The 21,640-nt window shown below is 68.8% G+C and overlaps 1 protein-coding gene across 3 annotated transcripts in view; it reads left to right on the top strand.

Moving 5' to 3' along the window:
• Positions 1-21,640, top strand: part of AGAP3 (ArfGAP with GTPase domain, ankyrin repeat and PH domain 3) — a 149,542-nt gene that overhangs the window by 28,125 nt on the left and 99,777 nt on the right. The window contains exon 1 of one of the 3 annotated variants that reach the window (XM_065831358.2): positions 10,419-11,235. The exons of the other annotated variants lie outside the window; for them this stretch is intronic. Coding sequence (XP_065687430.1) covers positions 10,419-11,235 — 817 coding nt within the window. Of the gene's footprint in view, positions 1-10,418; positions 11,236-21,640 lie in introns of those variants that run through there. 3 annotated transcript variants of the gene reach the window in all.

Here is a 21,640-nt window from a genome sequence, read left to right on the forward strand (position 1 = left end):
GGCCCGATTCGCTGAGCACGGCTGTTGTGAACGTTGCTTTCGTGTGCTCGGTGACATCTGCGGTCCTTAACATCCTAAGGGGTAATTCCCGTTTCTCAAACAGCTGCCCCCGAGAGCCCGAGCCGAGCCGGGGGGCCTGGCCCGTTCCGGGGGGCAGCCGCTGACTCAGCGCAGCGATGGCTCCGCGCCAGTGTGACCGCGCCAGTGTGACCGCGCCGGTGTGACCGCGCCGGTGTGACCGCGCGCCGGTGCTGCCGCGCCTGCCCATGGCAGAGCGCCCGTGTGCCGGTGTGAGCGCCCGGCTGCGCCCCGCGGGTGGCGAGGCAGCAGCGTCAGGCGCGGTGGTGCCTACAGACGCTGCTCTGGTGCGCGGTGCCGCGTGAGCTCCCCGTGCCGTCAGGCTCTGTGGGTCTCGAGTTGTTTGGGAATGCTCCCTGTGCCCGCTCCGGTTGCGAGCAGTGCCTGGCGGCAGCGGGCAGGAGGACAAGACCGTTTGTGCTGGGCACAGGGGGGTGTTTTGCCGGTTTCCCGGTCTGGGGTGGCCCCGGGAGGCTCTGTTGGGAACGTCCCCTTTGGGGTGCTGGTTTTCCTCCGTTTGGCAGAGCCCCGTGCCGTTCCAGCCCAGCTGGTGTCCGCCCGCTGTCCCGCAGCACCGGCACGCTTCACACGCTTCGCGGTGTGCGAGCGGCGGAGCGGGGGGACGCGGGGCCGGGGATGGGGCCGGGGCCGGGGCCGTGTCGGCTCAGTGCACCTCCCTGGGCGGGGGTTCGGCGCGGCCGCTTGCCCGGGTGTGGGGCCGGATTCGGAGGGTTTAGTTCCCGGGGTTCCCCGCGCCCGGGCAGCGGTGGTTCCTCCCCACAGCGCTTCGTGCGGGTGTCCCGGGGCACAGCCCGGCTGATGGGGGACGGGGCTGCTCCCCGTGTGTCACAGGGGGGTTCTTTAGGGGTCCTGCTTGCTGCCCCCTCGGCGGGAGACGTCCCGGCCCCTTCCCGGGGGCTCTGCCCCACGAGGACTGGCCCGGTGTGCCCCGTGCGGCCGCGCGGTTCTGTCAGCACAGGGTCTGTCCGGTCTCTCTGTTCTCTCCCCACAGGGTCCGTCCCGTTCTCTTGGCACAGCCCCACAGGATCCGTCTCATTCTCTCAGTTCTCTGGGTGCAGGATCCGTCCCGTTCTCTCAGTTCTCTGGGCGCAGGGTCCGTCCCGTTCTCTCAGTTCTCTGGGTGCAGGGTCCGTCCCGTTCTCTCAGTTCTCTGGGCGCAGGGTCCGTCCCGTTCTCTCAGTTCTCTGGGGGCAGGGTCCGTCCCGTTCTCTCAGTTCTCTGGGCGCAGGGTCCGTCCCGTTCTCTCAGTTCTCTGGGCGCAGGGTCCGTCCCGTTCTCTCAGTTCTCTGGGTGCAGGGTCCGTCCCGTTCTCTCAGTTCTCTGGGGGCAGGGTCCGTCCCGTTCTCTCAGTTCTCTGGGTGCAGGGTCCGTCCCGTTCTCTCAGTTCTCTGGGTGCAGGGTCCGTCCCGTTCTCTCAGTTCTCTGGGTGCAGGGTCCGTCCCGTTCTCTCAGTTCTCTGGGGGCAGGATCCGTCCCGTTCTCTCAGTTCTCTGGGTGCAGGGTCCGTCCCGTTCTCTCAGTTCTCTGGGTGCAGGATCCGTCCCGTTCTCTCAGTTCTCTGGGGGCAGGGTCCGTCCCGTTCTCTCAGTTCTCTGGGTGCAGGGTCCGTCCCGTTCTCTCAGTTCTCTGGGGGCAGGGTCCGTCCCGTTCTCTCAGTTCTCTGGGCGCAGGATCCGTCCCGTTCTCTCAGTTCTCTGGGCGCAGGGTCCGTCCCGTTCTCTCAGTTCTCTGGGGGCAGGATCCGTCCCGTTCTCTCAGTTCTCTGGGGGCAGGGTCCGTCCCGTTCTCTCAGTTCTCTGGGGGCAGGGTCCGTCCCGTTCTCTCAGTTCTCTGGGTGCAGGGTCCGTCCCGTTCTCTCAGTTCTCTGGGTGCAGGGTCCGTCCCGTTCTCTCAGTTCTCTGGGTGCAGGATCCGTCCCGTTCTCTCAGTTCTCTGGGTGCAGGGTCCGTCCCGTTCTCTCAGTTCTCTGGGCGCAGGGTCCGTCCCGTTCTCTCAGTTCTCTGGGGGCAGGATCCGTCCCGTTCTCTCAGTTCTCTGGGTGCAGGGTCCGTCCCGTTCTCTCAGTTCTCTGGGTGCAGGGTCCGTCCCGTTCTCTCAGTTCTCTGGGTGCAGGATCCGTCCCGTTCTCTCAGTTCTCTGGGGGCAGGGTCCGTCCCGTTCTCTCAGTTCTCTGGGTGCAGGGTCCGTCCCGTTCTCTCAGTTCTCTGGGTGCAGGGTCCGTCCCGTTCTCTCAGTTCTCTGGGCGCAGGGTCCGTCCCGTTCTCTCAGTTCTCTGGGGGCAGGATCCGTCCCGTTCTCTCAGTTCTCTGGGGGCAGGATCCGTCCCGTTCTCTCAGTTCTCTGGGGGCAGGATCCGTCCCGTTCTCTCAGTTCTCTGGGGGCAGGATCCGTCCCGTTCTCTCAGTTCTCTGGGGGCAGGGTCCGTCCCGTTCTCTCAGTTCTCTGGGTGCAGGGTCCGTCCCGTTCTCTCAGTTCTCTGGGGGCAGGGTCCGTCCCGTTCTCTCAGTGTTAGGATCTCCAGGTACTGAGGGGGTTTCACAACATCCAGTGTGTCCGTGTGTGCTCTGCTCGCTCCTGCGGCAGCTGCCTGAGTGCCCCTGCTGGAGGGGCTGGGGGGAGCTGGGGGGCTGTGAGGAGCTGGGGGCTGTGAGGAGATTGGGGTGCACTGAGGAGCTGGGGGTGTGAGGAGATTGGGGTGCACTGAGGAGCTGGGGGCTGTGAGGAGCTGGGGGGCTGGGCACACACACCCGGAGCAGCCGGAGCCTGTGCAGCGTTCGGGCCCATTCTGCCCCGTGGTCAGAGTGGGTACCGGGCTGGCTGCAGCCCAGCTGGGCCCAGGTTTAGTCAGGACACTGGGATTAACATCCCTGCTTGTGGCAGTGCCCCGGGGGCGGTTTAATGAGCAGAGAGGATCACTGCCTTGATCTTCCATGAGATGAGGCCTCAAAGCCCTATCTACAGGGCTATCAGGCACGGGGGCCTGGGCTGGCTCAGGGAGCTCCATCTGCATCTGTCCTGCAGCCTCCGTGCTGCAGCGTCTGCGTCTGTGCTGCAGCGTCTGCGTCCGTCCTGCAGCATCTGCGTCCGTGCTGCAGCGTCTGCGTCCGTGCTGCAGCGTCTGCGTCCGTGCTGCAGCGTCTGCGTCCGTCCTGCAGCGGGAAGGCAGGGGGTCAGGGACAAGGTGTCCTTAGGGGTCAGTCAGGCTGTCCTTAGGGGTCAGGACAGTCTGTCCTTAGGGGTCAGGGACACGCTGTCCTTAGGGGTCAGGACAGTCTGTCCTTAGGGGTCTCACAGGCTGCCCTCTCCGCGGCGCTGGCAGTGATTTGGCGCTCCCCTGCTCTCCGTGGGCGAGCGGTGCCGGTCCCTGCGGGGCAGGGGTGCGGGGCCGGGTGACATGGCCTGAGCTCACACGTGGGCAGGAGCTGGTTTCCTCAGCACTGCGAACCCCGGGGAGAACGCGGTGATTTCCTCGTCAGCAGCGAGGTTTGCGGGGATTTCCTGTGAGCAGCGAGGTTTGCGGTGATTTCCTGTGAGCAGCGAGGTTTGCGGTGATTTCCTGTGAGCAGCGAGGTTTGCGGTGATTTCCTGTGAGCAGCGAGGTTTGCGCAGGACCCGCCGGTGTGCGGAGCTGGGGGAGGAGGGCGGGAGCTGATGCTGGAGTCACAGTCCTGGTGCCATTTCTGTTCACTTCCCGCCGTTCTTCACTGTGTGCTGCCCGGGCTGCTCCTCGGTCCCTGGGAACCGTGGGCAGCAGCTCCCGGTGGCCTCTGGCTTCTAGAGAACATGGGCAGCCCGGTCACAGCGCCGGGGCTGCGAGAAGGACACGGGCAGGGGAAGGGACACGGGCAGGGGAAGGGACACGGGCAGGGCGCAGGGACACGGGCAGGGGAAGGGACACGGCAGGGGAAGGGACACGGGCAGGGGAAGGGACACGGCAGGGGAAGGGACACGGGCAGGGGAAGGGACACGGGCAGGGCACATGGACACAGGCAGGGCGCAGGGACACGGGCAGGGCGCAGGGACACGGGCAGGGCGCAGGGACACGGGCAGGGCGCAGGGACACGGGCAGGGCGCAGGGATTCTGCCGGAGCTCGGCCCTGGAGCGGTGGCTCGTTCCTCCATCTGAGGCCCTGGGGACCTGCAGGGAGGGGCCGGGCTGGGGGTGCTTTGCGGGTGCCAGTTGGGTGACCAGGATGGCTCACGGCACAGCTGGCGTGACTTGCGGTGTCTGGTGGTGCTGGACGCTGGACCCCGCAGTGGTGCCCGGAGCCTGGCTGCGGCCAGACCCGGCTGTGAGCTGTGAGCAGTGCCCCGTGCCGCTCCGGCCCCCGCGCCCTGAGCTGTGGGGCAGAGGACGGCTCCGTCCCTCCCTGTGGGGCCAGCAGACAGGGCCTTGTCCTGCTGTCACCGTCCCCGCCTTGTCCTGCTGTCACCGTCCCCGCCTTGTCCTGCTGTCACCATCCCAGTGACGGCTGCGGTGCCGGCAGCCAGGCCGGGTGCTGCGGCACAGGCTGAGCCATGGGGCTGCGGCGCCGCTGGGGCCATGGCACCGCGCACCCCTGACCGGGCAGCCCCGCACCCCGTTTCGGCAGAGCCTCATCAGTATTCCCGGTGCGCGGCCAAACCAGCTGGAGCCGGTCTGCAGAGCCCGGCAGCTCTGTCGCGGACCCGGCGCAGCACTCGGGTCCTGCAGCTGCGCTGGGCTTGGCCGCCATGCCTGGTGCTGCCGGAGCCCCTGCCCCGCGGCTCCATCCTGTGCTGTTCCGCGGGTCCAGCTGGGGAGCATGTGCCGGGGTCCCGGGCACCGCCAGCCCAGCCCGAGTGCGGTGTTGTCACTGTTGTCACCGCATCCTGCACTGTCGTCTCCTGGGCACTGAGCCTGTTCCCTGCCCGCAGTCCCAGAGCCAGCACAGTCACTCTGCACTGCCCGCCGTCTGTCCTGTGCCGGGTGTCTGTCCTGTGCCCGCCGTCTGTCCTGTGCCCGCCGTCTGTCCTGTGCCGGGTGTCTGTCCTGTGCCCGCCGTCTGTCCTGTGCCGGGTGTCTGTCCTGTGCCGGGTGTCTGTCCTGTGCCCGCCGTCTGTCCTGTGCCCGCTGTCTCTCCTGTCCTCCTGAGAGCTGAGAGCTCAGGGCTCCATCCACGCTGGGAGCCTCACCCTCTGTCCCTCCTGCCGAGGCGTCCCCCGGCTGCAGAGCCGTCCCTCGCCGTGCCGTCCCTCGCCGTGCCGTCCCTCGCCGTGCCGTCCCTCGCCGTGCCGGCTGCGGCTCGCTGCTGGGGTGCAAACTCGGGCCCTCTGCGGAGCCACAGCCCCTGCAGCCCCAGCGGGACGGTGCCTGCAGCTGTCCTGTCCCCTGGGTGTCCCCTGGCAGCTGAAACAGTGTCCTGCGCACAGCTGGAGCGACAGAACCTGCACCCTGCGCACAGCTGGAATGGCAGAACCTGCACCCTGCAAACAGCTGGAGCGACAGAACCTGCACCGTGTGCACAGCTGGAGCAGCAGAACCTGCACCATCCGCACAGCTGGAGCGACAGAACCTGCACCGTGTGCACAGCTGGAGCGTCAGAACCTGTGTCCGGCACGCAGCTGCAGCAGAACCCGTGCCGCTCGGTCTGTGGTGGCAGAACCCGTGCCGCAGTGGCAGAACCCGTGCCGCTCGGTCTGTGGTGGCAGAACCCGTGCCGCTCGGTCTGTGGTGGCAGAACCCGTGCCGCTCGGTCTGCGGTGGCAGAACCCGTGCCGCTCGGTCTGTGGTGGCAGAACCCGTGCCGCTCGGTCTGTGGTGGCAGAACCCGTGCCGCTCGGTCTCTGGTGGCAGAACCCGTGCCGCTCGGTCTGTGGTGGCAGAACCCGTGCCGCTCGGTCTCTGGTGGCAGAACCCGTGCTGCTCGGTCTCTGGTGGCAGAACCCGTGCCGCTCCGTCTGCGGTGGCAGAACCCGTGCCGCTCCGTCTGCGGTGGCAGAACCCGTGCCGCTCGGTCTGTGGTGGCAGAACCCGTGCCGCTCGGTCTGCGGTGGCAGAACCCGTGCCGCTCGGTCTCTGGTGGCAGAACCCGTGCCGCTTGGTCTGCGGTGGCAGAACCCGTGCCGCTCGGTCTGCGGTGGCAGAACCCGTGCCGCTCGGTCTGCGGTGGCAGAACCCGTGCCGCTCGGTCTGCGGCAGCGAGCGTGACCGTGATGGCTCAGACTGTTCTGTTCTGGGCTCCACCCTGAGCCTCCCCCTGGGACCAGCAGCTCTGGAACGTTCCCTGGTTCGGCCGGGCTTCCCGTGCAGCTGCGGTTCAGCCTCTCGTGGCTGTTGTTAATTGAAGGCAGATGCTTATTGCCGTGGTGTTTGTAACACCAGGGTGACTCAGTGCTGGTGGGAGACGGACTCGCTCTGTACCCGAGTGGGACTGCAGAAGCTCCGTGTCCCCATCCCACGCAGCTCCCGGAGCTCGTCTGCGGCCAGGGAGGGCACAGGGGACTCCGGTGGCCCTGTCCCGCCAGCCGGGCCGTTTGGACGGTGTAACCTTTCGTTGGTGTGAGACGCACACACAGCAACAGTCAAACCCAGTGTAACTGAGGAGCAAACCGCCTGTGATGCTCAGAGGCGTGTGGGGTTGGGCGGGGGGGCCTCTCAGCACCCCCGGTTTCCCGGGCTCGCTTTCGGGGCGGTTCCTCCGCTGTGGCCGCGGTGCAGCCGGAGCCCACGCGCCGTGGGGTCCGGGCGGTTTGGGCCGTTCCTGGGGTGGCAGTGCCCGCAGCCCCTGCGCTAGAGCCCGTGACTGAGCCTCCGGTTTCATCTGCTGTATTTTAGGTGTCCTTTGTTCTTTCTGCAGGGATAGTGCTCGGGGGGATCATACCGATATATATAGAGCCTATGGAAAACGTGGCCTCTTAGCAGGCTAATTAGCTACAAATACAGTTGTAGCTGTAGTAAAGCCCCGTGTCCCGGGACATCGCGGTAGGATGTGAGTGCCTGGCCCAGGGCTGCTGGAGGCCCCAGCTCGGTGTCGTGCCCGGGTTCTCACACCGCGTTCGAGAAGGGTCTCAGACAAACGGTCGGGAGTCGAAGGGAATGCATTCAGAAGGCTGACAGCTTTGAAACTGCGGTCCGCGGTGGGCAGCGAGGGGGTGACGCCAGCCGGGGGAGCGCGGGGCTCCTCGGGGGCCTGGGGCTGCGTGGAGGAACGCAACCTGTTATGGTGCACGGCCATGGGGCGGGGCAGCCGCGATGGGGCAGGGCAGCTGAGATGCGGCATGGCAGCCGCGATGGGGCATGGCACTGTGATAGAGCATGGCAGCCAAGATACAGCATGGCACCATGATAGGGCATGGCACTGTGATAGGGCATGGCACTGTGATGGGGCATGGCACTGTGATAGGGCATGGCAACGCGATGGGGCATGGCACCGTGATAGGGCATGGCAGCCAAGATACAGCATGGCACCATGATAGGGCATGGCACCATGATAGGGCATGGCACTGTGATGGGGCATGGCAGCCGCGATGGGGCATGGCAGCCATGATAGGGCATGGCAGCCACGGTACGGCATGGCAGCCGGGATGGGGCATGGCACCGTGATGGGGCATGGCAGCCGCGATACGGCATGGCACTGTGATGGGGCATGGCAGCCGTCACCGGCTCTGTGCGCAGGGAGGCTTCGGAGGTGGGGGGGGGGGGGGGGGCGGGGGCGGTGCTGTGGGGCTCGTTGGGGCTCATTGGGGGTCGTTGGGGTCAGGCGCAATCAGGGTGACCTGCGCCCCCGTCCCCGCGCCCGGCAGCCCGCGGTGCGCCATCTTCAGCAGCTGATCCTGGATTCGGCGGCAACGTCCAGCCCAGGGCTTACCGGAATGTTCTGAAAAGACAGACTGCTGTGAGGTGCGCAATGTGGCACCGCGGCAGCGCCAGGAAAACCGTGGCTGGGAAGGGGTGGGTGTAGGTGGCCCTGGTTCACCACAGGAGCAGCTCCTGGGACCACGGAGCCGCGTGGAGTCCGAGCTGACCGCGCTGTTCCCTGCGCTGGGGCTGCTGACAGCTCTGAGTCACGGATGGTGGGCTGTGCCGTGGGCTCTGGCACCGCAGTGCTGGCACCGGCTGACAGGGGCCGTGCCGTGGGCTCTGGCACCGCAGTGCCGGCACCGTCTGACAGGGGCTGTGTGGTGGGCTCTGGCACCGCGGTGCTGGTGGCACCGGCTGACAGGGGCTGTGCCGTGGGCTCTGGCACCGCGGTGCTGGTGGCACCGGCTGACAGGGGCTGTGTGGTGGGCTCTGGCACCGCGGTGCTGGTGGCACTGGCTGACAGGGGCTGTGTGGTGGGCTCTGGCACCGCGGTGCTGGTGGCACCGGCTGACAGGGGCTGTGTGGTGGGCTCTAGCACTGCGGTGCTGGTGGCACCGGCTGACAGGGGCTGTGCGGTGGGAAGAAGGGAGGGAAGAGCAGGGCCCTGCGGAGGGGAGGCTGTGGGTGCTCTGGTGACGGGCGCTGGTGGCAGCGGGGGCACCGGTGGGCCTGGGAGCGGAGGGGCCGGGCCCGTGGCGCCCATGGCGAGGTGGGATCTGTGGGTGATCCGGGGCTGCGGCAGCGACAGCGCCGCGAGGGCTGCGGGGAGACGGGGGTCGCTCGAGGAAGTCCTGAGGACACGGGATCGCGGTCGGGGCAGAGCCCAGAAGGCTGGTGGGGTCTCAGAGGAGGAAAGGCAGGGGGATGGATGAAAGGGTCCCTGGATGAGGAGGGGGAAGGAGGTGCTGATGTTCCCCGGAGAGGCCTCGAGAGGCAGGAGAAAACCTGGGCTGGTTTAGCAGAGTTTTCAGAAAGGTAAAAATAATTTAAGGGGGAGTCAGGCATCTTTTCCTTTCCCCAGAGGGAGAGCAGCTCACGGTTGCAGCGAGGAGGAGGAGGAGTGATGGACAGAGAAAATGTGCTGGGAAAGAGAGGAGAAGGGTCCTGGGACGATGCTGGGCCAGGGACCGTGCTGCGGGCGGCCGGGAGGGGAGGGCTCCGCAGGGGCCTGGCGGGAGGGCAGAGCCGAGCGGGGCCGTTGGGTCAGGGAAGGACGCTGCTCTGGAGCAGGGTGGGTGGCGCTGGCCGAGGTGGTGGCTGCTGCCCCGGGCATTCGGCTGCGGGTTCGGAGGCTTCTGGGAGCTGGTGCTGAGGCTTTTCAGGGTGTGTGAGCATCGCGGGGCTGTGTCCCAGTGCCGGGGGTCTGTGTGCTGGTGCCGGGGGTCTCCGTGTCCCGGTATCTCTGTGTCCATCCCGGGGTCTCTGTGTCTCCGTGTCCTGGTATCTCTGTGTCCGTCCTGGGGTCTCCGTGTCCTGGTATCTCTGTGTCCGTCCTGGGGTCTCCGTGTCCTGGTATGTCTGTGTCCGTCCCGGGGTCTCTGTGTCTCCGTGTCCTGGTATCTCTGTGTCCGTCCTGGGGTCTCTGTGTCCTGGTATGTCTGTGTCCATCCCGGGGTCTCTGTGTCCATCCTGGGTCTCCGTGTCCCGGTATCTCTGTGTCTCCTTGTCCCGGTATCTCTGTGTCTCCGTGTCCCGGTATCTCTGTGTCTCCTTGTCCCGGTATCTCTGTGTCCGTCCCGGTATCTCTGTGTCCACCCCGGGGTCTCTATCCCGGTATCTCTGTGTCCATCTCGGGTCTCCGTGTCCCGGTATCTCCGTGTCTCGGTATCTCTCCCGGTCCGCACGGGGGCGCTCGGCGGCAGCGGCGAGCGGGAGCGCTGCGCCCCCTGGCGGGCAGTGTCGGCCCCGCGCCTGACCCGGCGGGGACCCGGACCCGACCCTGACCCGTTGGGGACCCTGACCCGGCGGGGACCCGGACCCGACCCTGACCCTGACCCGCGGGGGTGCGGGCGGCCCGCGCTCTGCTGTCCCCTGGCGGAGCTCAGGCCGGACCGGGCGGGCAGCGCCGCCGCTCCCGGGCGCAGGTGCCGCTGCGACGCCAGAGCCCGGCCCAGCCCCGGGGCCGCCGCCGAGCGCCGCGGGGGAGCCGTGAGCGCCGCCCCGGGCCGGCCCCGCCGCCTCTGCCCGCGGCCGCCGTGCGGGGCCGGGCGAAGGGCAGCGCCCCCGGGGCTCGGTGGCGGCGGCCCCGGGAGGGCGCGGCCGCGCGGGGCGGCCCCGGCCCCGGCCCCATCCCCGGCCCCGTTCCGGGGCGGGCCCAGCCCGGCGCTGGCGGCGCGCCGGAGCGCGGCCCGGGCATGCCGGCACGGCGTGGGAGCCGGCAGGCAGCGGGCGGCGTGCGGGGCCCGGCCGCGCCGCCTCCCCGGGACCGGCCGCCCGCGCCGGCAGCGGCCCAGAGCGGCGGGCGGCCCGGGGCCATGGGGCAGCCCCGGCGCTGAGCATGGCGGAGGGCTGGCGCTGGAGCCCGGCGGCCCGGGGCGCCCCGCGGCCGAGCCCCCGCCGCGCCGTCAGCGTCTGCGAGTCGCTGGACCTGCAGGGCGTCCCCGCCGTCCAGGCCGCCCTCAAGGCCGCGCAGCAGCAGCGGCGCCGGCCCAAGAGCTTCTGCGCGGCGGGGAACGGGCTGGCGGCCGCGGCGCTGCTGCCCCCGCCGCCCCCCCGGGCCCGCGGCAGCCTCCTGGACTTCTTCAGGCTGCGCTCGCCCCGCAGGCAGGGCCCGGAGGAGCCGGGCGAGCCGGCGCTGCCCGACGGGGCGGACGGGGCGCAGCGCCCGCGCCCCAGCAGCACGGCCTTCCTGCCCCCCGCCCGGCAGCCGCAGCCCCCCGAGAGCCCCGGCTTCCTCCGGGGGGGCTCCCTCTGGGGCAGCCGCCGCTGGAACCTCTTCGGGGGCAGCGGCCGGAGCAGCTCCAGCCCCAGGAAGAACTTCAGCTCCCTGCGAAAAAGCTTCAGTTTCCGCCTGCGCCGGGGCCACGAGCTGCGGCGCTCGGAGTCGGGGGGGCTCCTGCGCCCCGCGCGGCTCCGCACCAAGAGCGAGGGCGACGCCAGCTCCCTGCACACCTGCCCCAGCAAGCGTGACCTGCTGTACCCGGAGCTGGCCAGGGTCGGGGGCGGGCTGCACGCCGACCCCGGCCAGGCGGGAGGACTCTGGAAACTCCTCACGAGCCGCTTCCGACGGCGAGAGCGCGGCGGCGCATGCCCCAGGGACCCCCACGGCGCCGCCGAGCCCGTCCTGCTGGGCAGCGGCCCGCTGCGAGCGCTGGGTGAGTGAGTGCCGGAGCGGCGATGGAGGCCCCGTGCCCGCGGGTCTGCGGGACGGGCGCCGCGGCCTCCGCAGCGCGGTGTGGGCTGGCACGGTGCTCGGCGGGGTTTGTGCTTGGGGACGCCTGTAGCGAGGGGCTGTGGGTGTTCCGGGCCGTGAGTGTCTGCGGGGCTGTTTGCGCTCCGGTGGCGATGGGCACCGCCGTTGTCGGAGCTGAGGGAGCCACGGCGTGGCCAGCTGGGAGGAGGCGTTCCAGGGGTCTGGGTTCCCCTGCCGGCCACGCGCCTGGGAGCCGAGCGTACGTGTGCCACGTCCTTCTTGCCCTGCTGCGTGAGGCTCGGCCGGGACACCGGCAAGGGCAGGGGGAGCTGAGCCTCGTGCCGCGGCGCTGGGGGAGCAGAGACTGGAACTCCGTGGGCGGGGAGCAGGGTCCCGTCAGCTCCTGAGCGAGTGCTGAACTCTTTGGAGATTCCAGAGCAGGGGCACGGGCAGCACGAGGGGCTGGGGCACAAACTGTGCCTGCAGCTCCCTGGCACCGGGCTCTGCCGGGCGGTGCTGCCGGGCTCCTCCCTGGGGCCGAGCGGCCGTGTGTGTGTGTTCGGGAGCACAGCGGCGCCCGATGGGTGCGGGGCAGCCTGTGGAGCGCAGTGGTGGCATCCGAGTGACAGAGGGCAGGGCCACTGGGGAGGGCGATGGGACAGGACCCCCGGGGGCACTGGGCACAGGGTGGGCCTGGCAGCTGGCGCAGTGTGCCGGCACGGCCGGTGTTTGGCCTCGCTGGGCTGCCGGGGCTGTTCTCCCATGGGGGGCTCTGCAGGGGCCGTGCCGCCTGTGCCTCTGTGCCCCAGCCCCGCAGGACCTGGTGCGCTGAGCCCGGTGCGGTGAGCCCGGTGCGGTGAGCCCTGCGCTTGGCTGACTGGCCGGGAGAACAGCACCACAGGCTTTTTAAGGCATTGAGCGCAGGGAGCGGGGGCTGGGCGGCCTCTCCGGAGCCAGGCACCCGCGTTCTGGCGCCTGCGAGCCGCTCTGGGTCTCCGCTGTGCTGCTCTGCAGTCCACGCGTTCCGCAGGCGGTTCCCAGCCTGGCTCATGTGCAGCAGGACGGGCCCCAGCGGGACGGGCCCCAGCGGGACGGATCGGGGTCCCCGAGGAGCCGCAGCGGCTGCCCAGCGGAGCCGCGTGCCCGGGACACGTCCCAGGAGGGCTGGGCTGCCGGGACCGGCCGGAGCAGCACTGCTGGCAGCCCGGGCTGTGCAGGGGGCTCGTTCCTGCTGGCCCCGCGTCTCTGGGGCTCGTTGGGCTCCAGAGGAGGGTCCTGGGGGCTCTGGGTGGGTGGCGAGGGGCCGGGATGTGCCGCGCTCCCCTAGCGCTCCGGGGCCGTGCCGCGGGCGCTGCCGGCTGGGTGGCAGGAGGTTCCCAGGCCAGGGGAGGCTGTGCTCATGGCTGGGGAATGTGGGTGTATCCGGGCGCTGCCCGTGCAGCAGGGACCCGTTCCTGCTTGCCCGCGGCTTCGGCAGGAGCTGCACCAGCGCAGCCGGCCCGGCGGCCGCCTTCCCAGGAGCAGCGGGCGCTCAGCGCCGCTGCCGCCCTCAGCCCTCGCCGGCCGCTGGCTGGGACGTGGGGACTCTGCTGGGTCAGGCTGCTGGGGAACCTCCACTGCGGAGCGCGGTGCCCAGCCAGCCCACGCCAGACCCGCTCGTCGGGTGCTCGCCATGGTCAGCGTCAGCTGCCCTGGCCCCTGCTGGGGCACAAACTTGGGGACGACCTTTCCGGACGGCCTCTGGGACCCTGGCTCATTGCGGCAGAGCCACCCCGCTTGCTGGAGCTGTTCGCACTTTGGTCTGTGCTTAGAACCCCGTTTTTGCCACGATGTGCTTGGCTGTGCCCAGTGAGCGTTGCCCTCCTGGGGCCAGCGAGCTGGGTGGCAGCGGTGGTGAGGCCTGCACAGGGAAGGCACTGTGCCTTGTCCTGTTTCAAGCCCTGTGTCCCCGTGGTCTCTGTGCTCAGCTCGTTGGTCTCTGGGCTCCGTGTTGCTCCGGCGGGGCCGGCGCAGCCCTGGTGCTGTCCCTGGGCACGCGGACGTGCCGGCTCAGGAGATCTCTGCCCCGTTCCCGCGTCACACCCGCAGGCCAGTCGTGTTCCTGACGCCCTCCCGAGTTCCCAAAGCTCTGATGCTTTGTGCCATGCCCACCCAGTGCTGGGAAAGCCCAACGCGCCCTGGAGGCGCAGCTGCGGCGCTCAGCTCCCCAGGAGGCTGTGCGTCAGGGTCCCGCAGAGACCCGAGCCAACACCGCTGCCCCGGTCGCAGCACCTGGGGTTCGCTGTCTGTACAGCGGGGACCCCGTCCCGCCGCGCTCTGCCGCGCAGACCTGCCCGGGACAGGCACCCCGGGGCAGGAGCTGTCGGTGCTGCCCCCCAGGCACCGCGGATGGAGCGGTTGGTTCGGCCAGACCCAGCACATGAAGAGTTGGTTCCCCGAAAGAGCCGTAAGGAGCAGCTGTGTGTAGCGGGGTGAAGGCTGGTGGGGAGCGCCATGTTCGGTGGATGCGCCAAGGGAGGGCAGAGCCCTTGCCTGGAGAGCGCAGTCGCGGCGGCGCAGCCGGCTCGGCTGCCCACGAGCCGTTGTCCAGAGGAACGATTCCAGGAGCAGAGGGCCCAGCCGGTGCGGATCTGAACCCTGGCACGGGCACACAGAGCTGGCGTGGGGCCGGGGTCCCCTGTGCATGGAGGGGTCGCGCAGCGTCTCCGGCAGCGGGACCTGCGCCCAGCTCGGGCAGCGCTCTCAGCGTGCTCCCCCTCCCCAGAGCCGCCCCGCTCCTCAGGTGCTCTGGGAATCCCTTTCCTCCCTGGTCTGGCGTTGGGCTGTGCGGGGGATGAACGTGCAGGGCGTGTGAGAGCGCTGGGAGAACGGGGGTGTTCTTACATCAGCGGGGTGCGGGCTGCGCAGTGAGCGGAGCAGTTCATGGTGCGCATCGTCTCTGGTTGGTGCGGGCCTGAGCTGGGCCGGGTGCTGGTGAGGAGCAGAGGTGTCGTGATGGTTTGGAGACCTTGCCTCGGATGCCGAGGCAGCCCCATGGTCACATTTCAGAAGAGCCTGGGGAATCCAGAGGGGTCAGGGGGGGAGGTGTTGGGACACGGATCGAGGGGCCGGGTTCCCAGCGGCGGTGGGGGCGCAGGGGGTTGGTGCAGGCACAGGCACCCATGGCAGGGACACCTCAGACCTTCTGAACCTGGACCCGTGTTGCTTGTGGGTCCGACAGCTGGAGCCGAGGTCGGCTGTTTGTGGCAGGTCTTCGCTGGCTGGGTGGCTGGGACACGGTGTTTCCTGCCCCTCTGTGTCACCAGCTCCGCTGGTTGTCCCTTCGCAGCCCCTTGGCCGTGGGAGCAGGGGAGTGTTGGAGTCTGGGCCGGGAAGGCGCGTGGGCCGTGCCGTCCTGCCGCACGGGGTGACGGCACCGGCTGCCGCGGCACAGCCGGGGAGCCGGGCGGCAGCTCCTCATCGCGCCCCGTTTCCCCAGAGATGCGCGAGATCCTCTCCTTTCGCTGCCACGAAGTATTTTAAGCTGTGGTGAGATAATCTGCGCCAGGATCATGTCCTGCACGTTGGCTGAGCTCTCTGATGGGAACGCAAGTGCTTGGCCTGGAGAAATCTGGTGGTGCCGGCGCTGCCAGGGCCGGGTGTGCCCGGCGGGGGGAGGCGGCTGTGCCCGGGCACGTCCGCGCTGCCCTTTCATCTGCCTGTGCGGGCACTGCCGCCTGCGCTGCTCCGCCCGCGCTGGGGCCGGCTCCAGCGCCCGGGGATTCGGCGCCCAACTTAGTGCCGCTGCGGCTTGGCCAAGGCCTTGGTTAGTTATTAATTGCTGTGTGTGGAGACCAAATGCGTCTGGCGTCGGCGCGCCCAAGCACGAGGCAGATGAACCTGCTGCGCCCCTCCTGCGCGGGGAGAGCCCGGGACAGCGGGCGGTTCGGGGAGGCGAGGGGCGCGAGCAGCCGCGGTCGGCACTGCCGCGGTGAGGGTGGGCACAGCCACGGTGAGAGTTAGCATGGCCGGGGTCAGCACTGCCACGGTGAGGGTGGGCACGGCCACGGTGAGAGTTGGCATGGCCAGGGTCAGCACTGCCGCGGTGAGGGTTGGCACGGCCAAGTTGGTGCTGCCGCGGTGAGGGCTGGCACGGCCAAGTTGGTGCTGCCGCGGTGAGGGTTGGCACGGCCATGTCGGTGCTGCCATGGTGAGGGTTGGCATGGCCATGACCGGCACTGCCGCGGTGAGGGTTGGCACGGCCATGTCGGTGCTGCCGCGGTGAGGGTTGGCACGGCCATGTCGGTGCTGCCGTGGTGAGGGTTGGCACGGCCATGACCGGCACTGCCGCGGTGAGGGTTGGCACGGCCAGGTCGGTGCTGGCGCGGTGAGGGTTGGCACGGCCAGGTCAGCGCTGCCGCCGTGAGGGTTGGCATGGCCATGACCAGCACTGCCGCGGTGAGGGTTGGCACGGCCATGTCGGTGCTGCCGCGGTGAAGGTTGGCACGGCCATGTTGGTGCTGCCGCGGTGAGGGTTGGCACGGCCATGTCGGTGCTGCCGTGGTGAGGGTTGGCATGGCCATGTCGGTGCTGCCGCGGTGAGGGTTGGCACGGCCATGTCGGTGCTGCCGCGGTGAGGGTTGGCACGGCCATGTCGGTGCTGCCGCGGTGAGGGTTGGCACGGCCATGTCGGTGCTGCCGCGGTGAGGGTTGGCACGGCCATGTCGGTGCTGCCGCGGTGAGGGTTGGCACGGCCATGTCGGTGCTGCCGCGGTGAGCTCCCGCTGCGCTGTAACCGGGCTGCGTGTCCGGCCTGGGGCTGGCGGTTCCGCTCCCGCCTCCCCAGTGTGCGGTGCTGCCCGTCCCGCACCCCGCGCTGCTCCGTGGGTCCCCGCAGGTGGGGGATGGCCCAGCAGGGGGCGTCACTCACCGAGCCCCTGCCGTGTGCCCCATCTGCTGCTCCTCACGGCAGGGACTGGCTACCCTGGCTTCCACACTTCCACGTGGGCTTCACCGTCTGCGCCAGAGCTGCCCGTGCCTGGAAGCCTCCGCGAGCAGAAGGTCCTGGGCAGGAGCAGCGTTGGCCCCGATCTCCTCTTTCCAGGAGCGGTCGGAGCGATTGCCAGGAGGGCTCGGACTGGTTTCCAGGAGAGGTTGGACTGGTTTCCTGGGGAGGCCGGACTGGTTTCCAGGAGCAGTGGGGCCGATGGCCCCTCCTGCCCGGCCCTGTGGTGGTGCCGGAGCCGGGGCCGTGCCGAGGCTGTGCCGAGGCTCTGGCGGTGCGAGTGGTGCTGTGGTCAGAGGCGCCTGGGGCCGGTGGGACTGCGGTGCTGGCTGGCTGGGCTCTACCATGTTATTAATGCCAGAGGAGGGGAGGGGAGCGGCGGGGTGTGTTTCAGTGGGAGATACTGGCGGTGCAGCCCGCGCAGCAGCGCGGCTCAGCGAGTGAGCCGTGACCCCGGTGCGGAGGCAGCGGTGGCTCGTGGTGCTGCCCCACCGGGCGCCAGCTGTGCTGGAGAAGTGGTGCTGAGGGTCTGGTGCTGCGGGGAAGGTGCCGGTGCTGCCCCACTGGGCACCGGCTGTGCTGGAGAGGCGGTGCCGAGGCTCTGGCGCTGCGGGGAAGGTGCCGGTGCTGCCCCGCTGGCCTGGATGTCGGTTGGTGCTTTGGGTCAGGTCAGGCCACCAGCGCTCGCCGTGTGCTGCTGCCTGGTCGCTGTGTCCCCCCGGAGGGGACAGGGACCTCCTGCCCCTGCAGCGGGAGCGGTGTCCACGGTGCCCGCGGTGCCCGGGCGCTGTGTGGTGTGCGGTACCGAGCGGGTGGAGCTCGCACCAAGCAGGTGCAGGAGATGTCCACACGCTGCGTTTCGGCAGCAAACCGTCCACACGTGGGCCGGACAGAGCTGACATCAGCGAGCCGCGTCAGCGCCGTTCGGCAGCCGGGTGTTGGCCCGTGGCTGTTCTGGGTGGTTGTGAAACTGCTCCGGAGGCGCCCGGCAGCTCCGTGGGTGTCGCGGCGCGGTGCCGCGCTCGCTGTGCCGGGAGCTGCTGCTGGGGAGGAGGGCGAGTGCGGAACGCGGTGTGCGGGGCCCAGCCGGGAGCCGCCTGCAGACCCCGCGACGGGGCCAAGCTGGGAGCCGCCTGCAGACCCCGCAACGGGGCCGAGCCGGGAGCCGCCTGCAGACCCCGCAACGGGGCCGAGCCAGGAGCCGCCTGCAGACCCCGCAACGGGGCCGAGCCGGGAGCCGCCTGCAGACCCCGCGACGGGGCCAAGCTGGGAGCCGCCTGCAGACCCCGCAACGGGGCCGAGCCGGGAGCCGCCTGCAGACCCTGCGACGGGGCCGAGCCGGGAGCCGCCTGCAGACCCTGCGACGGGGCCGTCCCCGCGGGGCCGCGGGCGCCGGGAGGGCTGCCCAGCGGGGCGCTCTGCACGCTGCGCTCAGTGCGTGTCCCCCGGTGCCAGCGGGCGTGCGTGCGCTGTCCCTGTGCAGGGAGCAGGGTCCCCAGTGAGCCCCGGGCAGGGTGCGGACAGGACCAAGGGCCCGTGATGGTGACAGCTTTGAGAGCCTTGAGCATGACATGGACCCTGGGCCAGCTGGGAAGGACCGGCTGCTGGTCCGGAGGGCCCCGAGGACCTGGCTGGGTGGGAATGGCGAGAGTCGAGGCTTCGTGTCCTGTCCTGGCAGCTGAGACACCGCAGGAACCGTCACATCTCCTGGGCCCCATTCCACGTGGGGCAGGAGGGGACCGGTGCTACAGGCCGCGGGTTGCTGCACCTGAAGGCTTTTGCTTTGTTTTTATTTTATTTTGTTTTATTATTTTTCCTCCTTTTGGCAACCAGAGCCGAGCTCTAGCATGGGGGGTTGGGCTCTGCTCCCCAGGAACAAGCGCCAGGAGCAGAGGAAACGGCCTCAAGTTGTGCCAGGGGAGGTTGAGGTTGGATCTGGGAACAATTTCTTCCCCAAAGGGCTGTGGGGCATTGGAACAGGCTGCCCAGGGCAGTGCTGGAGTCACCAGCCCTGGAGGGCTGGACAGACGGACAGGAGGTTCTCAGGACAGGGGGTAGAGCTCAGCTTGACACTGCTGGGTTAGTGGTTGGACTGGATGATCTTAAAGGTCTTTTCCAAGCTCAAGGATTGTGATTCTATGTGATACTGTGATTCTGTGATCTCTCCCCATGGTGCGTGTGGGGCTGCTGCTTTATTAACTGAGTGACTTGGGGGGTGTCACTTGCAGCTGATGGTTTTGAGGAGTTTCAGCGTTCAGGCACCGTTCAGGCCCAGGCTCTGCAGGGAGCGGTTCCGCGGTCAGCGCCGCGGCCTGGCCGGTGCCGGGCTCTGGCGTGCGGCGAGCGGGCTGGTGCTGCTCCTGCACATCTGCAGCTCTGCCCGGAGCCGCTGCTGCTGGTGCTGCTCCTGCACATCTGCAGCTCTGCACGGAGCCCTCGCTGCTGGTGCTGCTCCTGCACATCTGCAGCTCTGCACGGAGCCCTCGCTGCTGGTGCTGCTCCTGCGCATCTGCAGCTCTGCACGGAGCCCTTGCTGCTGGTGCTGCTCCTGCGCATCTGCAGCTCTGCACGGAGCCCTTGCTGCTGGTGCTGCTCCTGCACATCTGCAGCTCTGCACGGAGCCGCTGCTGCTGGTGCTGCTCCTGCACATCTGCAGCTCTGCACGGAGCCCTCGCTGCTGGTGCTGCTCCTGCACATCTGCAGCTCTGCACGGAGCCCTTGCTGCTGGTGCTGCTCCTGCGCATCTGCAGCTCTGCACGGAGCCCTTGCTGCTGGTGCTGCTCCTGCGCATCTGCAGCTCTGCACGGAGCCGCTGCTGCTGGTGCTGCTCCTGCACATCTGCAGCTCTGCACGGAGCCCTCGCTGCTGGTGCTGCTCCTGCGCATCTGCAGCTCTGCACGGAGCCCTCGCTGCTGGTGCTGCTCCTGCGCATCTGCAGCTCTGCACGGAGCCACTGCTGGTGCTGCTCCTGCGCATCTGCAGCTCTGCACGGAGCCCTCGCTGCTGGTGCTGCTCCTGCGCATCTGCAGCTCTGCACGGAGCCCTCGCTGCTGGTGCTGCTCCTGCACATCTGCAGCTCTGCACGGAGCCACTGCTGGTGCTGCTCCTGCACATCTGCAGCTCTGCACGGAGCCACTGCTGGTGCTGCTCCTGCACATCTGCAGCTCTGCACGGAGCCGCTGCTGCTGGTGCTGCTCCTGCGCATCTGCAGCTCTGCACGGAGCCCTCGCTGCTGGTGCTGCTCCTGCGCATCTGCAGCTCTGCACGGAGCCCTCGCTGCTGGTGCTGCTCCTGCGCATCTGCAGCTCTGCACGGAGCCACTGCTGGTGCTGCTCCTGCGCATCTGCAGCTCTGCACGGAGCCCTCGCTGCTGGTGCTGCTCCTGCGCATCTGCAGCTCTGCACGGAGCCCTCGCTGCTGGTGCTGCTCCTGCGCATCTGCAGCTCTGCACGGAGCCCTCGCTGCTGGAGCTGCTCCTGCGCATCTGCAGCTCGGCACAGGATGGCTGACTGCGGTGAGCGGGCTGTTTGGGGGTGCTGGGGACGTGATGCTGCTGCTGTGCTGCAGAAGCTGGGAAGCTTCCCAGGTGTTCAGCAAGGTGCCATGCGGAGGTGCTGTGCCGTGCTGTGCCATGCAGAGGTGCTGTGCTGTGCAGAGGTGCCGTGCAGAGGTGCCGTGCCATGCAGAGGTGCCGTGCCATGCAGAGGTGCTGTGCCGTGCAGAGGTGCTGTGCCGTGCAGAGGTGCTGTGCTGTGCCGTGCAGAGGTGCCGTGCAGAGGTGCCATGCAGAGGTGCTGTGTCGTGCAGAGGTGCTGTGCTGTGCCGTGCAGAGGTGCCGTGCAGAGGTGCCATGCAGAGGTGCTGTGCCGTGCAGAAGTGCTGTGCCCGGCACGGCGCCGAGCGGGGGCACCGCGGCAGTGCCGTGTGCCGGCGGCTCCGGTGCCCACAGGCTGGCAGTGCCGTCGCTGGTGGGCTGGGCTGAACCGCAGCCCTGGCGCTCAGCCGGTGCTGACGGACAACAGGGCGCGCAGGTCGCACACGGGCGTTTGGGTTGGGCCTTTCGATGGCAGTGGGCAGTGCAGTGTGTCACCTGCGGTTACGCTGGCTCTGGGTCGCAGTTGTTTGTGTTCAGATTCGTTCGGAGGCCTTCGCAGCGAGTCCAGAGTCGCACTGTCAGTAATGAGCTCCGAGCCCTGGTCACAGTCAAAGGTGACAGGCGGGTCCTGTCTGAGCAGCCCGATCTCCTTCGAGGACAGGGTGCCCCCCTAGCAGATGAGGGCAGGGCTGTGCTGTTGTGTACCCGGACAAGCCTTGGACACCGTGTCCCGCAGCATCTCCTGGAGAAGCTGCAGCCCACGGCCTGGGCGGTGCATCTGCGGTGGGTGAAGAGCCGGCTGGAGGGTGGTGAACGGAGCCACATCCAGCTGTTGGCCGTCACCAGCGGCGTCCCCAGGGCTCAGTGTGGGGCCTGTTCTGTTTAATCTATCAATGATCTGGATGAGGGGCTCAAGGGCACCCTCAGTCAGTTTGCAGATGACACCAGGTTGGGTGGAGAGTTGATCTGCTGGAGGGCAGAGGCCATACAGAGGGATCTGGCCCGGCTGGATCGATGGCCCAGGCCAATTGTCTGAGGGTCACCAAGGCCAACGCCGGGTCCTGCACTGGGGTCACAACAACCCCACGGACGCTGCAGCTGGGGAAGAGCGGCTGGAAAAGGGCCTGGGGTGTTGGTGCCAGCGGCTGAACACGAGCCAGCGGGTGCCCAGTGGCCAAGAGGCCACAGCATCCTGGCTGGGACCAGCACTGGTGTGGCCAGCAGGCCCAGGGCAGTGACTGTGCCGCTGTACTCGGGGTGGTGCGGTCAAACCCCTCATCATCCTGACGCTGTTGGCATCGGGCAGGTGCTGCCCCCTGGTTTGCCCCAGCCCGCCGCGCTGTGGCTTTGGGCGCAGGACGCTGTCCTGGCCAGGGCGCAGCGGGGGCCCCGGCGCTGTTGGCAGGGCCGTGGCTGCTGGTGCTCGGGCTGTTCTCCGGGCTCCTGCTCCCGGCAAGGCTGCTTTTGTTTGGGGAGTTGTTTGAGCAGCTCTTGGAGACCGTTGCGGTGTGACGGGCGTGTTTGTGATTTGGGCGGCGGGAGCGGGCGTTCTGCACCGCTCGAAGCCCTGCCTGGCTCTGGCAGCCTTCTGGAGCCTGCTGCAGTGTTCTGCAATCACACGGTGAACACACAGCTCGTTGTGTTCGCTTTCCATGGCGAACACTGCAGCGTGCCTGCGGCCCGCTCCTGCGCCCTCGCCTCGGCCCTGCGCCCTTCGCAGCGTGTGCCCCAAAAAGGCACCTGCTCTGTGGCGCTGCCTCGTGCTGGTGCCTCGGGACGGGGCGCTGC

The sequence above is a fragment of the Patagioenas fasciata genome, chromosome 2 (assembly GCF_037038585.1).
Source record: "Patagioenas fasciata isolate bPatFas1 chromosome 2, bPatFas1.hap1, whole genome shotgun sequence".
Taxonomy (NCBI): Eukaryota; Metazoa; Chordata; class Aves; order Columbiformes; family Columbidae; genus Patagioenas; species Patagioenas fasciata.